General features: G+C 53.0%; 1 protein-coding gene across 1 annotated transcript; it reads left to right on the top strand.

The window, feature by feature from the left end:
• Positions 1-634: 634 nt before the first annotated feature.
• Positions 635-17,980, top strand: KLF9 (KLF transcription factor 9). The gene is made up of 2 exons (XM_084278668.1): positions 635-1,176; positions 13,943-17,980. The coding sequence occupies exons 1-2, from the start codon at positions 708-710 to the stop codon at positions 14,173-14,175; spliced, it is 702 nt and encodes a 233-aa protein (XP_084134794.1). The 5' UTR covers positions 635-707; the 3' UTR covers positions 14,176-17,980.
• Positions 17,981-20,487: the final 2,507 nt, after the last annotated feature.

Here is a 20,487-nt window from a genome sequence, read left to right on the forward strand (position 1 = left end):
CCTCGGCGCCGGGTGCCCCCGCCGCCCCGGGCTGCCCGCGACCCGCTCGGACCCGCGGACGGGGGCGCCGGCGACTGCGCCGGGGAGCGGACCTGGCCGGCGGCGCGGCGCCGGCGGGGAGGAGGGAGCCGCGGCGCCCCCGCCCCGCGTCCTCGGCGTCGCCCTTTTAAGCGGGCGCGGCGGGGCGCCCGGAGTAGCACGCGGCCTGGGGAGGGAGCGCGGGGATTGGCGGGGCGGCCGCCCGGCGGACACACCTCCCCTAGAAAAGGGGCGCTGTGAGTGGCGGGGGGAGAAGGTAAACAGAGCCGGCCGGCCCTGCCCGCTGACCAATCGGGGGGGCGGGAGGGGGCTCCGAACCTGACGTGATGGGACTCGGCGCGGCCGTCCGCGGGCAGGAGCACGCGGGCGGTGCGCGGCGCGGGGGGCGCGGGGCGGGCGGCGCGGCGGGCGGTCTCCTCTCCCCCGGCCCCCGCGCCGGACCCGGGCCGGCCGTGCGGGCGGCGGGCGCCGCCCCCGGGGGGCGGCGGTGAGGGACCTGCCCGGCGCCCCGCTATTTATTTTCCCCCTTCCCCCCTCCGCGCCGCTTTTCCCCGCGCCGCAGAGACCTCCGCGCCGCGGGCGGGCCATGGCTGGCGGCGGCGCGGCCGGGCCGGCGGGCGCGTACTGAAGGCACCCGGAGCCACTCGTCGTCGGGGCGCGGCCGCACCATGTCGGCCGTCGCCTACGTGGACTTCGTGGCGGCGCAGTGCCTGGTCTCTATTTCCAACCGCTCCGCCGTGCCCGAGGCGGCGCGGCTGAAGGTGCCGGGCGAGGGGGAAGCGGCCCGGGATCTGCGCGACCCCCGCGACGCCTGGAAGGACTACTGCGCCCTGCTGGCCATCGCCAAGAGCCTGCTGGAGCTGAACAAGTACCGTCCGCTGCCCGCCCCCTCCGTCTGCAGCGACAGCGTGGAGAGCCCCGACGAGGACGCGGGCTCCGACAGCGACGCGGCCACCGAGCCGGGCTCCAGCCCGCCCCGCAGCCCGCCACCGGGGCCGCCCCCCCGCCTGCGCGCCGCCGGAGCCGCCTCCAAGGGGAAGCTGGCGGCCGAGAAGCGGCACAAGTGCCCCTACAGCGGCTGCGGCAAGGTCTACGGCAAGTCCTCCCACCTCAAGGCGCACTACCGGGTGCACACAGGTCAGCGGCGGCGGCGGGAGGGAGGGAGGGGAGGGGAGGGGGAGGGAGCGAGCGAGCGAGCGGCTGCTTGTCCTCAGATGAACCCGGCCGGCGGCGCGCGCGGCGTCCCCGCGCGCCCCCGCTGCCTCGCCTTTCCGCTCCGGGGTCGCGTTTTTCCCCCCTTCTTTTTCCCCTTCCCTCCCCCTCCTCCCCACCACGCCGGTCGTGTGTTCCGTGTCGTATCGTGCCGTGTCGTGTGTCGTGTCCCACACCCCCCCAGCCCCTTTTCTCCCGTCCGTCTCCGCCGTGGTGCCTGACCGGCGCCCGGGTCTGGCGGGAGCGGGCGGCTGCCCCGGGTGGGGCTGCGGCAGCGCCTCCCGCCGCGCCCTGCCTGCCGCCTGCCTGCCCCGGCCGGGAGCCCGCCCGTCCCCCCGCGGGCAGCGCCGGGAGGGCGACAGCTGCGGGGCGCCGGGGTGCGGAACAAACTTCGCGTGGCCAGGGCGGTTCGGCGAGCGGCGGCCGGGCCAGGCTCTCCGGGCCGGAGCCGCGGCACCCGGCACCCTTGTTGCTGGCGGTCGCGGCGCCGGCTGCGCCCGGGGACGCCGAGCCCGCTCGGGGCGTCGGCGAGGAGATCACCGGGGCGGCGGGAATCGGGTTTTCCGCCGGTGAGGGCGGGCGGGCGCTGGCAGCGGGCGCAGAATTTGGCACGTATTCCCCGGAGGAGCCGGGGCCAGGACAGCCCCCGCCGCGCTGCGGACGCGTGTGCGCTGCCCGCGCCCCGCCGCCGCTCCCGCCGTCGGAAAGGGGGCTCCGCTCCGCTCCCCGCGCTGCGCGGCCGGCGCTTGTCCAGCTGCCTCCCAGCTTTCGCTCTGCGGCAGGGCAGGGCAGGGGAGCCGGACGCCCCGCGGCCGTGGTGCCGGAGCAGGGGGTGCGGTGCTGCCGCCGCGGGAAGGGGCGGCGGCGGCGTCTCCCTTGCGCCGCGGTGAGCCGCGCCTCCGGCTGTCGTTGGCACACCCCCTTCCAGCCGGCCGAGGGCCCCGCGGGATGGAGGGGCAGGCTGGGGAAGCGCATCGCCTGGAAACCCGTGTCAGCCCCGCGGGCTCCCGGGGGAGCAGACCCACCGGCGGGGAGCCGGTTACCCTCCGAACGGCAGCGGTGCTGCCCCGGCGCGGCTCCTCCGGCCGAGATCAGGGCGCCCGTCCGTGGGGTTATGGGGGGGGGGGGGAGGGGGGTGGGTACCGGCCGGCCGGCCTCTTGCCCTGACCGGCCGTGGGTCGCCGTATCGCGGTTATCGCGACCCAGCTTTGGCGTGTGCCACACAGGGCTCCTTCGTTCACCAGCCCGCCTGCGCCCGGACCCCGGCCCTCGCCCAGAGGGTGTGGCAACATGGAAACCCAGGGATAAAAAAACGCTGCAGCAATTCGTACTTCCTCCGGCTCTGCCAAAACGCCGAGGGGACAGCAACTGCACGCTTCGACGTTTGGGGGGGGGGGGGGGGTGGAGTGGGGGGGTGGGTGGGGTTTTATGTTTTTTGGTGGGTTTTTGGGGTTTTTTGAAGCCTTCCAGTGCAAGTGGCTGAACAAAACCCTTCACGTGCCTGAATCGCGATCGGGGTCGCAGAGCGCTGTGCAAGGCTGCTCAAAACCCCTTCTGAATTGAAGGGCTGTGTAGGGGTGTGGAAGGGAGACAAACGCCGCTGGTGCTGGTTTCACATTCCTCCCGTGGGTTCTGTAGATGGTGGCTCTCTTCTGGACCTTGATGGTGGCGAGTGGTGAGGCACAAAATGAGTTTATCACCCGAGGAACATCCTGTGAGGCACTGCTGTAGCGCTTAACGCAGCCTGGGTAGGGCATGGCCACATCTGAGCTCCAGATAAACTTCCCTTGCACCTGGCTTGCCCCTGCACCTAGGTGTACGTGCACTGCAGAGGAGACGGCCTGCTGCGGGTCGCCTACCTGTGCCCTGCTGTCAGATGTGCCGGGTGCTTAGCTGGAGAGATCGGGGAGAGGGAGGAGGATTACGGGATGTGGCTTAGCAGTGAGCTCTGCGGTTAGACGTTTAAGACTGTCTCCGTGAGCCGGCAAAGAGGATGGTCAGTGGTGACCCTGTAGTCACCTCGGGACCAGTGCCAAGGACTGTTGTGCTACCCTCTCAAAGACTGCAGCTCTGATGCTCTTTTGGTGGCCAAAAGTAACTGATGCCTTGCAAAATGTTGGCTCGAAGGCGACAAAGAAAACGTGTTAGCATCATTTCCACTTACTACCCCGTGCTCAGATATCCACCCCAATAGGAGAACCAAAATAGACATCGCCTGGGATCGCGTTCTGGGCGATGGCATGTGAATTAACGCACTGTACAGCAAGCCATGTGGGTTGTAAGCAGCAGCGGTGCAATAAATACCTCCTGAAGTGGTGTGAGGCTTAGCTTGTGCTGCTCGCAAGTGGGTGGCCTCAGCTCAAGTCTGAGGTGTTTGACTCAGATGTGCCGACAGACCATCACAGTGGTTCTGTGTGTGATTAAAACCACTACAGGCACCCAGCAGCAATGAACTTTCAGAGCTTCCTAATGTGAACAGTTAATTGTAGCTAACTGAAATGCTGAACGATACCGCTGATGTTAAGTATTTTTATAGATGGCAGAACAATTCCTTAGCAACAGTGGGATTCAATGGGACCTCTGGAGTTATTCATAACTGTATACTGCAGAGCATTAATGCTCCCTATTTAGTACCATTGTCTTGTCTTTTTTTTTTTTTTCCTCTTTCCCCCCAAATAATTTCTCTCGCCTGTCTAAGCCACTTGAATTGCTTTCATCTACCCTCCATTTTTTTGTTAGGACACCAACTGGATTTCTTGCTTAGAGAAAGTAGGTACACAGTCAACAGTAGAAGCTTCCTGGTCTTCAATTTTTAATACATAATCCCAGTCTTTCCATCTTGGAAAATGGCTTTAGGATTTTCACACTCATGAGCTTTCTTATAGCGTCCTCACAGATGCTGACCAAGCAAGGTGGAAAGCTCTGGGCACTGCTCTGTGCTGTGCAGTGGTGGGAATCTAAGCACTCACCTGATCGTGTTTGGTAAGCTAATGCAGAGGAGGAAATGAAATAACCAAATAAATGTAGACGACTAAAGGACTCAATTCTCGGAGGTTAGAGGTTTATATCTGATTAAGAAGTCTTCAAATCAGTTGGCTCAAAGGCTTTCTGTATTTGAGAAACTAAAAATATCCATGTAACTGTTTGCTTGGAGTTTGGGCCTTTGATGATGACTCTAGTTCAACTTCCAGAGGATACAAATTAGCTGGCCATCAGAAACTGCCTTCTGCATTGATCCTAATGGGAGAAGGGGAGTGGATGGCACTGGATGTCCTACCTGTGCAAACAGAAGCATCGCTTGTGCTGCCAGTCTCACTGTGTGACTCGGCAGAGCAGGATTTGTAGGAGGAAGCCAGGAAAGCCTGAACTCTGCTCCTTCCTTGGGAGATAGTTGTCTCATTCCCCACCAGGCCCCTGGCACTTCTGCAGTACAATCAGGAACAGCTTCATTCTGTCACATATGTGCACCAACATTCAAAACATATTAATTTGCAAAAGCCTGGGGCTACAAGGACAAGAATATCACCAAAAATGAATTATTGCCTCCTCTGTCCTTCTCTACCATCCAGAAGTAACTTGGAATTCATGATTAAGGCTCTGGTGTCTCGAGCAGGAGGAGCATTGTGGGCAAGGCTCTTCTGTACAAGCTGTTCGCAGTAGCATCTCTGAGGTGCGTGGCACTTGCTGTAGGAGACAAAAGATGGTATTATCCCTGATGGCTCACAGGCAAAAAACTGGACAGCAGGTGGAAGGATAGCTCCCCAGCATGACCGTACCTTAGGTTTCCCCATCCCTTATGGGATGGTGTAATGGGAGCACACTTAGGCGTAAAGTCTGAAGCTTGGTGATGGCAGGAAGGATTGAGTGGTGTGTCGGGGAGTCCAAAGCATTGAGATGGTGTGACCAAGTCTTGCAGATGCTCCCATCAGAAGGTAGAAGAAGGCTCAGGCACATCAGGGTGTGCACAAGACCTGAGCCCTGGAAGCAAAGCAGAGGTCAGGGGGAAGCAAGAGACTCAGCTGACCCAGGCTTTTTAGCCAACTGCATCATGTTCTAGGCTGGTTCCAAACAATACCAAGAGTTTTGCTACGTTGGGCAACTGATGCACCCTTGAGCTCTCCTGGCATTTGGCTCCCACTGGTGTTTTTTATCAGGGCTGTATAGGCAGAGGCATGGGTCCTATGGGTCTGCTGTCTGCAGTGAAGCAGTTCTGGTAGACAGGTAAACACTGCAGCTGCCTAGTGCTGCAATGTAGATCTCACGGCATCAATCCAGCCCCCCTATCAGCTTGGTTTTGGCTGTGCTGCTTTGTCATTTGTGTTCTGTGTTACCACTAGCTTGACAGACTAGTGGCAGATGCTTATACTCTGACAGTCCTCTGCTCGCTTGGGGGGGTTGTATTTTATGGAACCATAATCTGAAATTTAGCATTTTAAGCCACTCTCTTATCCAGCTCGTGAAAAGTCACTTTGCCAAATCCTTTAGAGTGAGAGTGGAAAGGAGAAAGGGGAGCCCAGAGGACATGCTTCGCTGAATTCAGATCTCCATCTGAAATGCCCGTTTTCAGGAGTTAATGCAAATGTACAAATTGCTGGAGCTCTGATGGGCATGTTTCCAGGTCTCAAAGAAGCACAGCCATGCTCACTGGAAGCCCTGCCAGCTGAGTAATGTAGGCAGAAATCCTCAAGATTAAGTTCTGTGTTGCCTGGCTCCCAGTTGTGTCTGCTTTTTTTACCTGCTGAAAAAGAAAAAAACGTTAGGCAGGTGTAGGTGTGGCGGTGGGAAGGGGCTCCAGGAAGGCTTGTGTCTGAAGTCGGTGTGAAGCAGTGCGCACGTGGGACAGGAGGAATGAGCCGGCATCGCTGCTGAGAGGGACCGCCCCGCTCCAGGGTGGGTGTGTTGAAGGTGCAGCTTTTCGGAGTTGCTGCACATCGCTGTGCTTTGAAAACCATGTGGTGGGTGTACCCCTGCTCTGGGGAATTGGGGTGCCCCGCAGCCCCAGCTGGGATCCCCGCAGGGAACCATCGCTCCCGGTCCTCTGCGGCCCTGCTGTCGCTCAGGGCCTCACGCAGCCCCCGCACCTGCAGCTGGAGGAGCAGGCAGGGGCTGAGCTAAGGTGGCAGGGCTGGAGTCTGCGGTAGTGGTGCCGAAGCACACTTCAGGTAGTGTGTATGTGCAGTAGCGTAGCTCACCGTTTAAGTAACGATGGCTGACTAGCATGAGAGCACTCTATAAATACCTTAAACTTGAGCAAAGAGTCTGTTGAAATTCTGGGTTAATAAAGTCATAGATTAGATTAGATTATCTGAGTGCATGTAAAGTTGTGTTCCTCCTTCGCCTGTCAAAGCTGTTCCCGCCTGTGGAGCATTCAGCCATTCCGACAGGACAGCAGTCTCACCCCAGTGCTCCTCAGACCCAGGTGAGTGCCCTAAGCACCTCCCTGGGTGGGTATTCATCCTTCTCTCTGTTGCTTGGTTAATATTTGAGTGCTACTGCAGAATGAAGGAAGTTGAAATGGAGATAAGAGGGGAAAGGAGAAGAGGCAACTACGAGAGCGCAGGTTTAACTCTCTGGTGAGCATCTGGGGAGGCCTCACCTCTCCCTGGTAGCTTCCCTGACTGATACATGTAAAAGGAGGCACAGTTCCTCAGAGGAAGCCCCAAAGGCAGGCAGGGAGGGCTGTGATCTGGCAAAGAAGCTGTAAGGATGTCCCTCACCCCCAGTGCTGTGTCAGATGAGGGTAACAGCCAGACTGAGTCTTGCTGGTGTTCAGGCTCCCAGCAGCTCAGTGGTGGTGGGTTTTATCAGGTGACTTGCATCTGGTCTTTTCAGAGGGACTCAGACACCTGCATGTGCAAACAGCTGTTGGCTGGTGGTTTTGAAGATGTCAGAGCAGTCTAAATACTTGCTGAAGGCAGCATTTTCACACCTGAATTGTCCTGTGAATTTCAGTACTGATGCTGGCGGAATAAACCCCTTGCTGCAACCCATCCACCTGCTGCCTGGCCTGTAGGCAGCCTCTGATCAGTAGCCAGGCAGGATGCCCGTGGTTTAGGTGTTGCAGAAACCCTTGTTTTAGGCACGCGATGCCTAGTGTCCTCACCACCAGTGTCACGCTGTGCTGTTTTGTGCTAGCATCTGTACCTTGTGGTTGCCATGTGTTTTAATGATCTGATTTTGGAAGATCTCAAAAGAGGCAAAAAGGCTGTTTGAAAGGCCTTTCTTTGGTGTCTCTGCCCAGATGTAGATGCACAGATGTCGGTGAGGTCCGTCTTCGCCAGACGATCTTGCATGTGGATACTTGGTCAAAATCCGGTGTCCCACAGGAAACCGCTCCTTCCAGGGTGTGGGGGGCAAGCAGTGAACCAGGGGGATAAAAGCGGTAGAGATCCGAGACAGCAGCAGTTCTGTGGCAAGAAAAAGCCTGCCTCCCCACTCCCCCACCCCCCTTCCTTTTGCAGTAGGCTGGACCATGTTCTTGACATCCACCCACAGAACTGGTTGTAATTCAGGAAACACTGAAACACGTGAGAGCGGTGGTTGGGTGAGACCACAGGGTGGGGAAAAGGAACAAGATGTTTGTCGCTGTCATCTCCCAAGTGAAGGACTGTGGTTCAGGACCGAGGGTACCAAGTCTTCTTCGGAAATTTTGAGAATCAGCAGCCACAGAGGTACAGGAGGATCTTGGAAGATGAAAGTGGGGATTAGATTCTGTCCCTTGAACCACGCAGAGCTGATTACACCAGTCCTGCTCTGCTAAGCAGTTTTGCTCTTGCTTGGTGGCAAGAGGTTTCACTGTTCGGGCTTTCCATATTTGGGTGCTTTCCCTTCTCTTCCTTTCCCATCTGGCGCTCCAGGTCTCTGGTCGGCCTCCCCGCAGCTGGGCCAGGCCAGGGGCTTTGGGGCAGGTGCCACAGGCAGGCCGGATGCCCCCGCTGCATGAGGTACTGGTGGTACTGGTATGAGCCATGCTGTGCCGGCTGCGGGGCTGAGGGTGAGAGTCGTGCACAGACACCACATCACAGAAATCAAAACTCTTTGGTTTTGTTACTTAAAATAGTTGCTGCCATGAATACCAGGCAGTGCTGTTCTGCCATGTGCTCGGTGATCTCATCTCTAATAACACAGGTCAGTCAAGGGTGTCTAATTAGGTGTCCACTCACGCATCCGCAGCTACAGTCTGCGGCCTCAGTTTCTAGTTAATGTGTGAAGCAGCGTCCTTACTTGACAGCAAACTGGGTACTGGTGCCAGATTCAGGACTCATGGCTGTGTCCATCCTCACTTCTGTCTGCAAGGAAGATGGCGTGAGCTTAGCAAGCCGTTTGTCTCGGGACAGACTCTTGTCCACACCACCCCCTCTGAATGTCTTCTGTAAAGCCAGCACTCAAACAATTCTAGTAACTCTCATATGGTCTTAGTGCACGTCCTGTTACAGGCCAGGAGAGTTGCCCAAGTCTGTCACCATCAGCTTTGTCTTCAGCTTTTTCAAACCGTCACCCTGCCCCACCCAAAACAAAACAAACCTCCCAGAACTTCTCTCTCTCTTGTGTGTGTGAGCTGACACAGGCAGGACCCAGGAACAACCAGAAAACCACAAATGACATGCAAAGAGTAAATTTATTTTCCGTATCTCGTGAGCTGGGGGATCCCTGCAGCAGGCCACGGGCAGAGGCAGACAGGTGGCCTTGCAGGCACTGGGCAGCTCAGACCTTGCTAGAACATCACCAGAACCGCTGCTCTCTGCACCTGCATGTCAGGGATTCATGCAGGCGTAGTGTGCTGCTCTGCTTTGATCTTTCCCACAGCAGAACAGGAATCTGAAGCACGTTTGATAGTGTGCCTGTAAGTCTATCACAGGCCTGTGCTGCCTAAACGCAGATGTTCTACTTGTCCAACTCTCAAGGCTAAACAGCGATTAGTATGATATATGTGCTTTTCAGTACCCCAGCTGCAAGTCACTTGAGTGTGTTTACAATCTTCCTTGCCAGCATTCTCTTATTTTCCCACACCTTGTTTGTCCAAATAAATTCATCTTAGTTAAAGTCACCATGAGCTGTAGCTCCTAGCCTCAGTCATCCACATCTAAAGCAGCATTTTGTACTGGGAAGGCAGGTAGTGAATCAGGATACCTGTGAAGCTAACGAGTCTGCTAACAACCACTCTTTATTTTTTTCCTGAGACCCTTCCTTGCACAAAACTGCAATGTGCAAAAATCTGCTGCCTCCCAGGGCAGGGCAAGAAAGCTAAACGAATTGCCCTCTGTCCAGAATATAATGGAAATGGAATACAGTGCAGTGGACCTTTCTCGGGTCATGCAAAACAGCTTGGATACAGAATTCAGACCTGCAGAGAAAGAAGAAACTAACCATGTGTGGTAGTGCATGTGGAGAAGAAACAGGGAGAAAAGGTCAGGAGAAGCAAGAGAACAAAGATAGAAAGGATCGGCAAATGCCTTTATAAAGGATTTAAAGCAAGCCAGGGCTGCATGAGCAGGATTTCTTTAGGTTTCAGAGAAGACCTGGGAAGATCCTTCATTAGGTTCTGCTCAATGTAAACTGTCTCCCACTGCATTCCTGGTGAGTATGCAGGACAAGAAATGGGAGTCTTACAGATGCATCTGCTCCTATAACCTGTAAATCAGTTTTATTTCACTAGCTGCTTCTGTAAGCTGCCCTGGATATCTTTTAATTATTTTTTTTTATAAGATTATTTGCATCTTTTATTTTTTGTGTTCAGATTCTATCACACATGGCCTTAAGGTATTGTGATACGCCATTGGCTGTTCCTCCATCTCTTGGTGGAAATCCCATCCAAGGAATATCTGAAATCCTAAGTAGCACACTGCCACCAAAGGAAGCTGTGCACAATAGCACCCCGTTCTGATGGGTCCTCCTGCTTGTTTCAAGCTTTAAGCAGTGCTACTCCAAAAAGGGGGAAAGAATCATCTGAAAAAGCTATTTCTTGACTGGGTGGCAGTGCACAAGTCTGTATCTCCAGGCAGGGGCAGCACTAGCTTGCATTGCAGCTCTGCGGACCGCTGCCCCCCCACCGCCCCAGCTGCCTGGGAGTTGCATGACCTCTTTGCTCTGTGGACTCTTCTACAAACACAGGGCATCTCAAATGCAACCAGTAAATACAGCAACCTGTCTTCTCTGAGTGGACAGTCATCACACATCACAACCACACCTCTACCTTGCCTGAAAAGCCTCCTGGATGCGCACACCAGCCCTGCTCTGCACCCAAGTCTGCCACTGCAGTACCACCCCGCTGCGCTGGTGTCATCCCTTACGGCTCTGTCACCGAGGGGAGCAGCAGATCTTCAGGCTCAGAGACAACCCCCGAGGGCCTGGAAGAGCCTCCCTCCCCCTTGTCTCTCTGCTCTGAGAAGTCTGGAGTTTAATTCGTCCTGGTGCCGGGGATTATGCCTGGCCTACTTTCACACACACACTTCCAAAGTGGCTGTGACAGCCTCTGCGGGCTTGCATTGCCGAGGTGGTGCTGGAGCCGTTCTCCTCGCTGCACTTGGGGGCTCAGGGGTGGGCGGTGGGTGCCGGTCGTAGCTCCTGCACCTGCGGGAGTGTGACCGCCTGTCTCCAGCAGCGATCTCTGCTCCCCATCCTGGTGCACAGCGGCTCTCCCCTGGGTAGCAGGGCCTGCCTCCAACCATGGCGTGCTCCCTGCGGCCTTTGGTGCTCCCCCAGCTGAGCTCAGGGCTGGTTTCCTGAAGGGTGCAGTATCAAATGTACACAAGAGATCCTGAGTGAGCCCTGCTCCTCCTCACAGCTTTGTCATCACGCTGCATAACCTAAAACTGCTTTGTCCTGGCGTGTGAAATGGGTGTGTGGGGTAGTGATGGTGGAGGTCATGCTGCTCATATCAAGTTTCAGAGGGAATCATGAAATCACAGAATGTGTAAGGTTGGAAGGGACCTTTAAAGATCATCTAGTCCAACCCCCCTGCAGTAAGCAGGGACATCTTCACTAGATCAGGTTGCTCAGAGCTTCATCAAGCCTGACCTTGAATGTCTGCAAGGACGGGGCCTCCACCACCTTTTCTGGGCAACTGGTTCCCATGTCTCGCCACCCTGATAGTGAAGAACTTCTTCCTAATGTCTTATCTAAACCTACTCTGCTGTAGTCTAAAACCGTTGCCCCTCATCCTGTTGCAACATGCCTTTGTACATGCCCTCTCCAGCTTTCCTGTAGGTCCCTTCAGGTACTGGAAGGCTGCAGAGAGGTCTTCCCAGAGCCTTCTCTTCTTCAGACTGAACAAGCCCAACTCTCTCAGCCTGTCTTCCTAAGAGAGGTGCTCCAGCCCTCCAGTCATCCTTGTGGCCCTCCTCTGGTACTGCTCCAAGAGGTCCATGTCCTTGTGTTGAGGGCTCCAGAGCTGGATACAGTACTTGAGTTGGGGTCTTACCAGACCAGAGGGGCAGAATCACCTCTCTACATCTGCTGGACACACTCCTTTTGATGCAGCCCAGGATGCAACTGGCCTTCTGGGCTGAGAGTGAAATTCCAGTAACCAGGCTCCATTTTGCCTTCTCATCTGCAATTCTGGGAAGGGCAAGGGCAGAAGCTGAGTTTCTTGAGGGCTGCGTAGGAACCGTTCAAATGCTGCTTCTAGGCACCCAGGTTCGATCATACCATGCCTAAAAGGCAGATGCTGCACCCCAAAGACTGTGATCCTTGTTATCCAGCCTTGGCAGGCTGAAGAGTTGTCCTGAGGTAGATGGTTGGAAACGTGGCGTTTGGGGGTGGGGATTGGGTGCCTGAGCTGCTCCCACTGCCCTGGGGTCTCAGTACGTGACACTGGAGGCCCCCACACATGTGAGATGTATAGCGCTTCTCCCACGTTCCGGGGGGGGGAGGGGGAACCAGAAAGCTGCTCTGCACCTCCCACTGCCGCCTGCTTCCAAGAGCTGTCACAGAAACCGTGAGATCAATGGCAAAAGAGCAGCACAAGCGGAACGCGTGCCAGGGGCAGGCGCCGGGCAGGGCAGAGCCGGGGGGGGACGGTGGGTACCCGCAGGCCGCCGCCGTGCCGCTGCCGGGGCAGCTCGGCCGCCTTGCCGCGGTCGCGGCCTCCATGCACGTGTGCACCCACATACCACTCTAATTAATTTCGTTTGCCAAGGCGGTGGCTGTTTGGAAGGGCTTCCAACCATGCCTAAAAGGGTACAGCAGGGAGCCAAGAAACCTGCTTGCTAAAAAAAAAAGGCTCTGGGTCAGGAGGGCTGGCAGCCGTGCCTGCCCGAGGCTTGGGCACCAGGCTGCCTTGGCTCCCTTGGGTCCCTTCTACATCTCCACTTACCTGGTCCCTCCTCATCCTCGGCCTTTTGGATGCCATCAGTCATTCCCCCCAGCCCCCTTTCTCCTCCCCACAACTCTGCGAAGCCTTCCACTGCTGGATGTCCTGGGGCCTTTGAGCCTTTAGGCTTTCGTTGCTGCTGTTGGTCCGGGGAGGACTCTATGGGCACAGTTTCTTGTCAACATCCCCTTTTTTTGGTGATCCAAAAATGTAAAGTGAGCTCACCTGTTGTGCCAAACTTCACAGTACCAAGAAACACTGGAGTTCTTGAGTTTCTTTCCAACCCTGGCAAGTCGGAAAACTCCTGGGATAGTTTTTCTATTTCATGGTTGACTATAAAAAGCTGTCACATTGCTGTCATTTATATTCCCTTCAGGAGACTCTGAAGAAAGGGAATTAAGGCACGGAACTTCAGCAGTGCATGATGTCTGTGACTGGAAGCTTTTGTGTGAACTTAAAATACCTTTGATTTCTGTCTGTGCCATAGCCTAGAGTCAGCCTTGCCAGTCAGGAGGCAGCTGAGGGGGGTGGGGTGGGGGGGCGGGGTTGGGGGGGTGGTATGCAAAGCCTGCACAACCCGCAGAGGTGAACTGCAGGGATGTGGGGCTCCAGGAAGGTCACAGCAAGTGCTGTTCGGTCCTTACCCCCTTCCTTTCAAAAGCAAAGGTGTGGTTTAGGTTCAGACATTTGGCTCAGTTCGGTTCTTCACTGTTGTAGCAAACATTTACACCGGTAGAGAGCTGTGAATAATTCAGTAGTTCTCCTGTCCTCTCAGCTGAGAGTGTGAGGGAGCAGCCCAGATTTCTGGGGGGAAGGGACGAGAGGGGGGTATGGCACTTACCTCTGCGATCGTGGTGGTTTTGCTCTGTGTGTTTGCAGCCCCGAAGGCTGCACCCCTCTCCCCGATCAGTTCTCCCCAGGCTGGAATGACTTGTCCTAAGGACAAGATTTTTTTTGGCTTCTTTTCTGGTGGTTACACATGGGGTTTTTTTTCAGCAGAATGGAAGTGTCAGAGGAATAATACTGGCGCTGCTTTCCCAAACTGCCGTAGCGAGCACGACATGAAAAACGTACGGGCACAGGCAGAGCTCATCTGTTGTTTTGACAGTCTTTGGGGTCATGTAAGGTTCTGCACCGGAGTGCGAGTTTCATGCGGTTGGAGGGGTTTTTGGCTTCTGCTAGAGGTGAGACTGAAACCTGATGAAGCGAGTCATCAACAGCTCCACAGACGCTGGCACCGTGGCAGGAAACAAAAGCAGCTTTTCCCCCTCAGCAGCGTGTTTCCCAGCTCCTCAGCAAAGCTGGTATGTGCTGGTCTGCCTTACCCACGCCCCCCTCACCCCCCCCATTAAATCTTTTGTCATCCTTTCCTCCCCACAGGTGAGCGACCGTTCCCCTGCACATGGCCTGACTGCCTTAAGAAGTTCTCCCGCTCCGACGAGCTCACCCGGCACTACCGAACCCACACCGGCGAGAAACAGTTCCGGTGCCCCCTCTGCGAGAAGCGGTTCATGCGGAGCGACCACCTGACAAAGCACGCCCGCCGCCACACTGAGTTTCACCCCAGCATGATCAAGAGATCCAAAAAGTCCAGCTCCGGCAGTTCCTTGTGAAGGCAGGGCTGGCCCGGGGAGGGGAGCCAGGGGCAGGTGAGCCGCGGCGAGGATGCGGGCAGCAGCACCGGAGCACGAGCATCCTGCTGCAGTGCTGGTCACGCTCGCCATCCGAAAGCACATGTAGCCAACATCAAAACAAAACAAGTACTCCGAGCCCTGCTCCCACCTCCCCCACCCTTCGCTGGGAACAGCAGTCTGGAGCAAGTGGACTGCAGGGTGAGAGGAGGAAGGGGATAGATAGCCAGCAGAGGAGACGACCACCTCCTCTGATACGCTGGTGTACATATGTCTGACTGGATGGTCCGGCCTGTGCCACCACAGTAGCGTGACTCCAAGGTCTTTGTGATTGCTGTGTCATGAACATGTTTTGTTGAACAGTGTAATGCTGCTTGTATTTAGAGTTTGTTGAGTAAAACCACTTTCTGAGTCACATAAATAACTCTCAGATAAAAACTCCATAGCACATTGTAGACGTGGGTTTACTTCTGTCTCAGAACGATCCTGCATTTAAAGAGACTGTTAAGAGAAACATTACATATGTTACTAATAGAGTCTGATTGATATACTGAGATAAGATGAATTTATACTCAAGAAGGCCCATTAAAGTAAACGGGTCTTTTTAATTTTTCTTTGTATTAACTATACTTTTGAATATAAGCTGCACTTTTCCAGTAAAAACATGTATAATTCAAGCAGATACTTAAAGCAAAAAACCCCCACAAACAGCTCAGTCGTTTTTCTGACCGTACATGTATTTAGCTCTGTTATTCACTTACCTGGAAAAATACAAGGCAGCCTAGATAATGTGGTGGCAGCGTGGGAGCAGAAGCATACGTCTCTCAATTGATCTTATAATTCTCATTTGTCAATAAATACAGTACTGTACTATAGAAATGCCACTAACAGTGCTTTATTCTGCTGTGTTTTGTTTGAATGGATGCATAACAGCAGCTACCATCTTTATAAACTGCTGCTTTTTTAAAGGTTTTTTCTCTTCCTACACTTGCCTTAAAGATTTATTCTCTTCATACCCTTGCCTAACTCCTGCCTAGTCCTACCGGAGTTGCATGTGCTTATGGAGAGAGTAGACCTTTCCTTAAGAGTACTCTGCTAATGGGAACAGCAGAAGTTGCTGTGAGGAGTGCTTGGGAAGGGCTCCCATGCCTCCTGAGTGCTGTTTCTGTAGAGTATGGGGGAGCACCATCAGCTGATTGGCAATAGAGCACAGAAGGTGTGTCGCATCGCTGCTGAACGACACAGCCTTCTCCTGGTACCTTCGGCCGTACCCGTGTCACGCCCGTGTCACGCGTGGCACATCAAATACTGATAGAGGTGGTATTTTATCTTAGAGCTGTGCTTTGCTCTTTAAGAGGAGCAGAGATCACTGATGAAAAACTTAAGTTGTGGCCATTAGCTGAGCATTTAATCTTTTTTTATGCTAAAAGCACGAACTGTATGAGGTTACTTACCCCTAATTTTTCTTTTTTTTTTTTTTTCTTTCTTTCTTTCTTCTTCCCCTCCCCAGCTGCATAGAGGGAGGAGGATTCTGTTTACACGTTACTCTTTCCAGAAACATTCTTCTCCTGTCCGGTTTTTACCCCTTCCTCCAGAAGAGGAAGGGGAGGTGCAGCCCTACGATAGAGACTTAGGACCAAATTCATCTCGTGAGCGATCACGCCGAAACCCGAAGTGTTTCCCTGCAGATGAATTTAGGTCATCTTGTAAAATTCTGTACATAAGAAGTCTTGTTAGTGCACCTGCAATTACAGTATCTTATTGTTTTACCTGATAAAAAGCTTGCTTCCTAGAAACAAACAGACAAAAAAAAAATATGAACTCAGAGAGTAGAGTGTTTTCTTCTACAGTTGTATAAGGTTTTCAGCATTAGAAATCAGTTTGCCTATAGTGTTTTTACCTGTGTAGTTCATGATAAATTCCGTCTATGTGAAGAGAACTGCTTTTAAGGCATTAGGGATATTGAGCAGTCTGTGGAGTAAAAAGGGATGTGTTTTCTTCAGTGAAGACATCAGGAAACCAAGCACACTTTCTACCTCCGTTTCAGCTTTTTGAAACATTTATTTTAGAAACCAAACTTTAATTTCTGGTGTCCAAATTGAGTCCTAGTGACGTAGGTTCTTCCTAATAAAAACAGGTAGCCTTGGTATTTCTGCTGATCTAGAAATACCAAAAAAAAAGAAAAGAAAAAAAGTGTTCTGCTTACCAGTACTGTTAATGCTGCCTTGTTGAGTGGGGTCAGGGCCAGGTGTAGCCCAGTGAGGTTCCAAGGTGCATATTCATCTTCAATCACCTCTGTAAAGACCACCCAGACTTTGGGGTCCGTCCTGCAACGTGGATTGTTAAGGATTTTGTAGGACAGATAACAGCAGTTGGAGAATTAAGGCCTGATCCTGTGAAACACAAGAAAACCCTCACATCCTCTCAACCACAACGGGAAGCCACAGCTGATAAGCAGCTCCTAAATCAGTACGTAGATGTTTTGGTCACTTAGCTACCGGGATTAACCGACACGTGGAAGTTAATGGCCAGATTCATGGTTTCCACCTTGCGAATTTGGGGTAGAATGCAGAGTTAAAGAGATGTCATTGTACCTGTGAACTCTGAAAGACTCTTAACAGGCCAGGGGGTACTTTTGGACCATGGGACGTACAGTTGTGTGTTCTCATTGCATGTGGCAAGATCCTGTTTCTGAAAAAAACCTTCCTAAATGGTAACCCATTTGCTCTAGCGCATGCTGTATTTCAGCATTGGACAGACGGGATTAATGTGATTCATTAACCACTAACAGAATATATTGGGGATAATAATAAAGTTTTGAGATTTCGTGTTAATGTTTCGTTCGTGTCTTTTGAAGTTTTTCTTTTGGTAAAAGCAAACAGTGTCTCTTAACACATACAACAAACTGCGGGTGGGTTCTTTGCATCTTGAAGTTAAGGTTCAAAGAGTGTTGCAGATGCTAGAAAAGAAAATCAGCTTCTCTAATACTGTATGTACTTGCTGTGCTATTCGGGAAATGCTTAATAGTGATGAAGTTAGGACAGCTCTTCTCCTTGGTTAAGAAAGCCCATTACTATAGATAGAGAAGTCATGGCTTTAAAAGGTATAGCGATGCAACATCCTTCTTTTCTGAATGTTTTTTCATGACCTGTATTACAGATCTGTTTTCAGTTTGCAGATGGACCTAGCCCAGCATACACCAGACTGGACACATACTTCAAAATGCTGTTTTACAGACTAGTGATCTGTAATGCTGTAAAATACCAACTTCCAACAGTTTAATCAGTTTTATTTTTGTACAGTATTCGTATCCTTTATAAGTTATTTTGCTGTCCTGTTTTGTAAATCACATAAAATTGTAAAAAAAAGAAAAGGAAAAAAAAAAAGTAGGCATAGATGGTTTTTGTACATATGTATATATATATTGTCCAAATAAAAAAGGAATAAAAAAAAATAATGTTGTTTTGAATCATTGGAGTCAAGGGCTGGTCATGTAAACCAGTCTGGTTGGTGATGACAGTAATGCTGTGGCACAGGATGCAATCCATGAGTTGAGCGGTGTGTGAACCAGCTTCAAAGGTCCAGCTTCCGAGGCATTTTCACAGCTGTTCCTTCTGCTGCTGCTGCAGGGACAGGGACACACACACTTGAGGGGGTGGGGTGGAGCATCCCCCTACCAGCACGCTCTAGCTCTTTGCAAGTGTCCTGTGGCTCAGGGCCTTTGGAGCTCAGACTGGAGCTCAGGCCAGGCAGCTCCTGCTCGAGCTAATGGTGCTTCAACCTGTGCTGCCACGTTGCTGCCTTGAGCTTTCCGTAGGTGTGGAGTGAGGACGTAAGAAGAAAAAAAACCCCAAAACTCATAATTTCATCCCCTCCCAACCCCCACCTCAAGTTCTGAAAGGAAAGGCAAGGCACCCCTTACCAAAAAGCTCACCGACATCCTGGTCAGGACTAGCTACAGGCAGCGACACACACAACTGATTTAATGTGGCACATGGACGCAGCGCTGTAGTGTGCTGCAAGGTTAGCCTCTGACCCAAGGGAACGTGTAGCCCTCCAGCAGTGCTGGCAGACACAGGTGGCCAGCAGTGTTCCAGTGCCACCTGCATCTGGAACAAAGCTTGCAGCCACCCTCCGTTTCCAACTTGATGCCAGAGTTGGAATTTTCTGTCCTCAGGGCGGATGGCCAAAGGACAGGTAAACTCAGCGCAGGAGTTTCGGTTCTGGGCTTGTCGTCGTTTTTAGGAATAAAGGGCTGTGGAATTGGCTTTCCATAAATCTAGCAATCCTCACCTTAAACCCTTTAATACATGTCTTTAGTGCTCTTAATTGGAACAGATACTAAAGTCTTCCTAGTATAGAGAAGACTCACGTGGGAGACTGTTTTTCCAGCCACTGAGATCTCATAGTCTGCAAAACAGTCGTGCCAGGGGTGATGTAAATTTTGGCTGGAATAGGCACGACATGCAAAGACTGGGTGCTCTCTGGTGGATGCTGGCAGCAGGACATTTTGCCCCCTGGAGAAGGGAGTGAGAAGATGTAAGAAACTGTGCAGGCACCAAGGCCACGGAAGAAGGACCAGGGGGATGAAGCGCTTTGGGTGCGGGAGAGAGATTCCCCTGCAGCCCGTGGAGACCATGGTGGAGCGGGTGTCTCCCTGCACCCCATGGATAAGGGGAGCAGAGATTCCATCTGCTGCAGCAGGTTTGCCCCCAGTCACGTGAGGACATATGACCCCCACCCCCCCATCCCCCCTCCAGACACAGGTCAATTGGTTCAGAGCACTCAATTTCCACAGGGTGAATTTTCATTTCCCCCCTCCATCAAGGAAGGAGGAGGCAGTTGGTTCAGGAAGCCAGGTGCAAAGGTTGCCTCTGTGAACTTGCCTGCTAGGGTGACTGGGGTGACTTTCACCTCCATGGGAATCTAAGCCGGTGGTGTTCAGGGCTAGAGAGCCAGGGAGGTTTCCTTTCTGCATCAGCGCTCCCTGACAACTGCTACTTTCTCAATGGCTTTTGCTTCGGAAGCAAGATCTCTTCCAGCTCCTCACACCTCCCTGCCACGCCTGACAAATTTCATCAGCAGTAACTTATCGTGAACTCACAACTGTCACAACAAGGTACCTGCCCAAGTCAGGGACCGCCCGAAAGCAGGGGAAGCTTCCCCAACCACACAAAATATTGCAGCTCCCGTGCCTTTGGCGCCATGCTCTCCTCAGCCAAGAAACTCCCCGTCCCCTAAAATACCTCCTCAAACACTTCCACGGGTGCTGGGTAAAGTTTTTCAGTTTTGAAAAGGGGAGGTGTTGACTGTCACTGGCTCCAGCCCTTAACAAACACTTGTTGCTGTATTATTACACGCTCTGTTTTTCCAGGTCATGGATCCCTGCATGGGTGTATGCCTTTTGGGGTGAGGCAGAGCAGACTCACTGCTTTTAGCTTGTGTTCTCGAGGCTGCTACAACTGGCTTGTGGCCCCCCATCTGACAACTGATAAACATCACACTGCTCTCTGTATCAAAACCCACTAGTTTTTACTTTGGTGTCGCCTGCTGCCTCTTAGGCCACGTAACGCCAATCAAAGCAATACCTGGACACTTGCACGGCTCAACACGACGTGCAAAGGGAACAGCGGGTGCAAACGTCAGGAGTAGGAGAAACAATTAGGAGGCAAGGACAGCTTACCATCCCAAGATGCAAAACAGCCCTGTGGGAATTAAAAAAGCAAAGAGAAAGAAACCAGAAAGCACAGACAGTATCAGAGCTCTCCTGGCACTGTGCAAAACAGGTGCACAGAAAACTCTTGGGCTTTCCAAATGCACTTTTCTTCCTCCTCTGGCTAACAGTCAGAAGCTGGGAAGACAGCAGCAGAAGTTTCAGGAGATGGAGCTGTAAAAGGTACATCAGAACTCCCTGGAGAGACCACATACCTTGGCTTGGGCTCTTCTGCTGTCAACCACTGCTTTGGTGGCCTTGAATAGCACTTCCAAGCAGAAATGGCTTTTGAGAGGCTATGAAAAGCCATGAGTAACTGCTGTCAAAAAACCCTCAATGCCAGGGAAAGCCACAAGTGTGCCACTAGTCTGTGCAACGCTGGTGGCAAACCAGCGCCTCTGACTTACTGCGCTACCGAAAGCCATTCCAGGCCCTACCCAGGAGCTGAGCTACATTCAGCTCCCGTGTCATACAAACCATTTTTCTCAGGGATCTTTTTTTAACTGAAACATTTCAGAGAGGAGACAGCCTTCCTGTGAACTCCTTCAAATGTAAACACAGGAGATTGTCCCAATATAACT

This window comes from Gallinula chloropus (genome assembly GCF_964237585.1).
Source record: "Gallinula chloropus genome assembly, chromosome: Z".
NCBI classification, from domain to species: Eukaryota; Metazoa; Chordata; class Aves; order Gruiformes; family Rallidae; genus Gallinula; species Gallinula chloropus.